The following is a 4,707-nucleotide window of genomic DNA, read 5'->3' on the forward strand; positions in this document are numbered from 1 at the left end:
AACCACTGGTTTGGGTCTGGGTTTGGGGTCTTCATTTTCACCTGAAGGTTGCATGGAGTCCTGTCTGTGTTTTTTTTTCCTTTTGATTTTTTACCTGGATTACTGAGATGCATCAGGACATTTTGGATCTAATGTTACAACTAATCGGGGATCCCTTTTAAAGTAAATTCAAACCATTTACATCACATGGATCACTCTCAGCAGAATATTGTATTTTGGTTAAAATAAATGAAAAATTAATACTGGTTTAAAGGTTTATATGAACTGCACTGAAGTTCGAGGTTGCACCAAGAGTTATCTTCAACAGGYAAGACATTTAATGTTCGTAACCTTTCTACAGAACCTCGTTGAAAAGATGTGAACTAATCCTTTAGGTATTATCTGCTGGAGTGAATACAAGTGAGTTGATCACATTGCTTGCAAAAAAAAACAGACAGTCAGTTATTATGATTGTCTCAGAAGAGAGTAAGGCCATTACGTCTCTAAACAGCTCACTCATCGGCTAAATGATAAACAAACGGTGCTCRTCACACATATCTGACTATAATAAGGCTTCCCAAGGATGCTTTCCTCTCTCAATGCATCTGCGGCTCCTGTGGGGGAAGACCCCGATAATGTAGCCCGTCAGTCATGATTGAGGTGCGCATCACGGACGCTGTTTCACCAAGACTTTAATGGAAAGCCACAGACACGATTCGTTTCACAGTAATTACCCGTCTCTCTTCATCTCCTGTCTGCAACCTGAAGGAAAAGTTCCCAGAAAGAAAAGTTGCCCAATCACGGCATAAAATGCTGAATAAAAAGAAATGTGGATTTTAACGAATTAATTTCTGATTAAATTTGATAGAAAGCTGCCTTGCCCCCCCTTTTTTTGTGCAAATAAAAACACCCTTTCCAAAAGAGTGCCTACGTTTTCTTGTGAGTTCCACCAGCGTTCTGAAACCTGCTGCGATGACCACAGCCAAGAAGTTCACACTTTCCTCCCAGAAAGCAGAACACATTAGGCATGAAGTTGTGAGAAAACAATGGCTGTACTTATTGTGTTCTTTTAAACGCACGACGACGCACAGATGTGAGCGACAAGCTGTGACACAGTAACACACAAAATCAAGAGAACGGCATCGAGAGCTTCTCTCAAGACAAAGAAAAAGTACACGAAAATGTATTTTTTACGCGCTTTGTGAGTATTTCTGTCTACGTTTTGTCTTTATGTGAATCTCGGTGTCAAACTCGACGACCCCTCTGTAAACAGAACTGTAGTTAATTTATAACGACTAACTTTTGTCAATATAAACATGTAGGTGGAGCTTTCAGGCTCTTCGTTTGTGGAACCGACTTTCAGTTTTTTTGTGCAAAATTTGTTCAAAGTGCAGCCATTTCAATGAGACTGCAGCTGAGAATTGATGTATTTACTTGCACTTACCCTGCAGTTTTGAGGACTGTTTTTATTATTATTATTATTTTTTACAACCAGTTTTCCAACAGCTTAGTGAGATATACCCCCGTCGGTTTTGCTGCCGGACGACATACTGACCCCATTTCCTCACTCTGCTGCTGTTTTTACTTCCCAWGTTTATACGTGTACATTTAGCACACAAAAAAAGTATGGAAATGTGTGTTTGCTAGATTATTTCTTTGTTTTAACAACGCTTTTTATGGCAATAACACTTATAGTGGCCACCTGGGTCAAACACACTCAGCTCTACAGCTCATCCCCCAAAAAATGCATGTTCCTTACAAATGTGGCACCATTTTAAAGTGGAATTAACAGGCTTTCTAACAGTATAAGTTTATTGTCGAGGAGCACAAAGAAATAATCTACAAAACATTAATTTATTTTCTTCTTTTTTTGTCACCTTTTTGCTACCTGGACTGATCCTTGTGTCTCTTTCCTGTCCTCTCAAACACAGTCGGCCGAGGCAGATCTGGTTCTGAACCCGGTTCTGATGGACATTTGCTTCCTGTTAAAAGGGAGTTGTCCATTTCCACTGTCACCGTGTGCGTGCTCATGATAGTAGACTGAAACAAAGTATCTGCTACATTAAATGGGAAACACTAGATGTAATATGTGACCCAACACATCGATACGAGGATTAAGTCCAAAAGTGGTCTAAGGAGAAATGGGCAAATATGGTGTTTTTGACTAAAATGTTAACAAAAAATTGCATTTTGTGAAAATATAATGAATAAAAGCCTTATCAATGTGTCATTTGAATGAACTGCCTGAAATATAATCACAAAACAACATTTTTGAAGCACTTTTTTGAGCAGTAGCAATTAAAAAAATGATTTTGAGGAAAAAAGCCTTAAAACTTTGAGATTTTCCCTGTGAGCTAGTAATATATTTTTATCTTTAGCTGGGAAATTTCAATATTCCAATCAAATTTGAGGTTTCCTCTTTATAAGAACATCAAAAAATACTCATTAAAATGACACAAAATGAGGATTCAGATCAAATATTTATGTGTTTTTGTGACCAACAAGACAAATTAAGTCATATATATGGATTTAATTATGATAACAGGATGATCCAGGTGTTAAAATGTAGCTTTTAAAGCCAAGAATCTGAAAACGTGATGAGGTCATTTTGACCAAATTTGACTTAATCCTCATTTCAGTGTGATGGGTCACATATGTTTAAAAAGGGAACGAGGATGAATTTGAATCTGGATCTGAATGGGGTTTTATTATTTGGACAAAGTTTTTATTCTAGGTGCTTTGAGGTGTTTGTTTATTTATTTATTTATTTATTTATTTATTTATTTATTTATTTATTTAATTGGTGCCTTAATGAACTGAATATTCGGTTTAGTAACACGTTTACTGATGTGTGGGTGGTTCTGCAGTTCCAGGGGCTCACTCACCCTCAGTGTGGACCGCAGACACGTAGGTCCAGTTGTACCTCTTGACAATGTCCAGCATGGCCCGGGCCTGCAGGGTGTCCGAAGGGACCACCCTCAGGAAGTACTTGAACAGGGTCTTGTCGCTCAGGTCGATGCTCGTGGCGGAGTAGGCGATCTGCGGGATGTTGAAGAGCTGCAGGAGGTTTTGCACCTGGATGGCCACGGAGCTGGACCCGGGGCCGATCACCCCCGCGATGGGTTTCTTGGACGGCGGCGGCTGATTGGACGGGGTCCCGTCGATGCACCACTTGGACCCGTCCTTGTCGTCCCGGATGGAGATGAGGGAGTCCCGGATGAACTCGATGCTCTGCTCCAGGGCGACGGAGGAGTGCCAGCACGAGTCCCGGATCTCGCAGCCGAGGCTGATGTTGGGGAGCAGGTCGGGGTCGGCGTTGATCCGGTCCAGCGTGTGGAACATGGCCTCCACGCGCTGGATGCCGTACTGCTCGCGGACGTCCCCGCACTTGCGCTCGGCCACCTTCTCGGCGGACGGCTGGTGGTGGACGGAGAAGAGCGCGCCGATGATGACGTCGCCGTCCATGCGGGCCACGGAGCGGGAGGCGGCGCGCGGGACCACCGAGCGCTCGTGGAGGACGCCGCTGTGCGAGAGCACGAGCACGCGGAGGAGGCACGCGGGGAGACACAGGAGTGCGAACGGACCCATCTTTACGCGTGCCATGTTGCGCCACAGAGCGGGAGGCGCGCCGACGGCGCCGCGGGCATTTTATCCGAGACTCATCCGAGCCATAACCGGTGGGCGCGAGACCTGGGCGGGATCCACGAACACCTGCAGAGGGGAGACACAGAAAGCTGCTGTGATGGAGGCCAGTTAGGAGTTCACCCCCCTCATAGAGGGGTCTAACTCACAGCTCAGTCTAAATAAATAAATAAATAAATAAATAAATAAATAAATAAATAAATAAATAAATAAATAAATAAATAAAACGTGTTTTGAAACTAAAGCAAAGGATCTGTGAGGCGTGACTCTCTGTCCATTGAGAAAAGCCAGGCGGATTTCAGCACCGCGGACAGCGCACCTTCCCCAACACAAGGACGTCTTTGGGACTCCTCACGGTTTAACCCAAATCCGATCCGGTCCGATTCTTAGAATTCCGAGTGAGGAGAAGGGTACAGATAAACCCAGACTGCCTTGACTCGAGGTTTCACTCAATAAAACATCGATTTACAATCAGAATGATGAAAAATAATGTTGTCTGTCAGGATAAATCGTGACACTTCTGCTCGAACTGTTCAAGGCTGTGTGGAGGATCCAAACTTACCTGAATCCTGGGAACATGCCTCGTGCTTTCTCCCGTCTTCTATTGCGCGTGCCCTCCGTCTGTATCACTTCAGTGCTCTCTCTCTCTCTCTCTCTCTCTCTCTCTCTCTCTCTCTCTCTCTCTCTCTCTCTCTCTCTCTCTACTCAAACCGTGAAGATCCAGCCCCCTTTGCTCTTCTTCCTCAAGTCTTTACCCGATGAGTTATTGTTTCTAAATATTCCCATCTGACTCTTTTATGATAAAAAAYTTAAAATAGAGGTATTTTCAACAGTAACGATAAATGTGTAGCCTTTGATTTTGTTCTTTAAAGGGCCAATATTATGTGTTTCTCAGGCATACATTTAAATACTATACCATAATAAAGTATCTATGTCACCTTTAGCTGTTATTAAAATGCTGTTTTTATGTTTAAATAGAAAATAAACTTATCTTCTCATCACTTTGTCTTCTAAAGGCCTTGAAATTGCCCTCTGTCTCTTTAAGAACCTCCTTCTGTCCCGCCCATTTCGGTGCGGGGGGGGGGG

General features: G+C 43.1%; 1 protein-coding gene across 4 annotated transcripts in view; it reads right to left on the reverse strand.

Moving 5' to 3' along the window:
• The window catches only part of grm1a (glutamate receptor, metabotropic 1a), a 52,690-nt gene extending 48,282 nt beyond the window's left edge, over positions 1-4,408 (reverse strand). For 2 of the 4 annotated variants that reach the window (XM_014011581.1, XM_014011582.1), the window contains exons 1-2: positions 4,184-4,408; positions 2,865-3,690 (exon numbers count right to left, since the gene is read on the reverse strand). In XM_014011581.1, the coding sequence (XP_013867035.1) occupies positions 2,865-3,582 (718 nt within the window). In that variant the 5' untranslated portion in view covers positions 3,583-3,690; positions 4,184-4,408. The other 2 variants (XM_014011578.1, XM_014011580.1) reach the window with 2 other exon arrangements.
• Positions 4,409-4,707: the final 299 nt, after the last annotated feature.

The sequence above is a fragment of the Austrofundulus limnaeus genome, unplaced genomic scaffold (assembly GCF_001266775.1).
Source record: "Austrofundulus limnaeus strain Quisiro unplaced genomic scaffold, Austrofundulus_limnaeus-1.0 Scaffold82, whole genome shotgun sequence".
Lineage (NCBI taxonomy): Eukaryota > Metazoa > Chordata > Actinopteri > Cyprinodontiformes > Rivulidae > Austrofundulus > Austrofundulus limnaeus.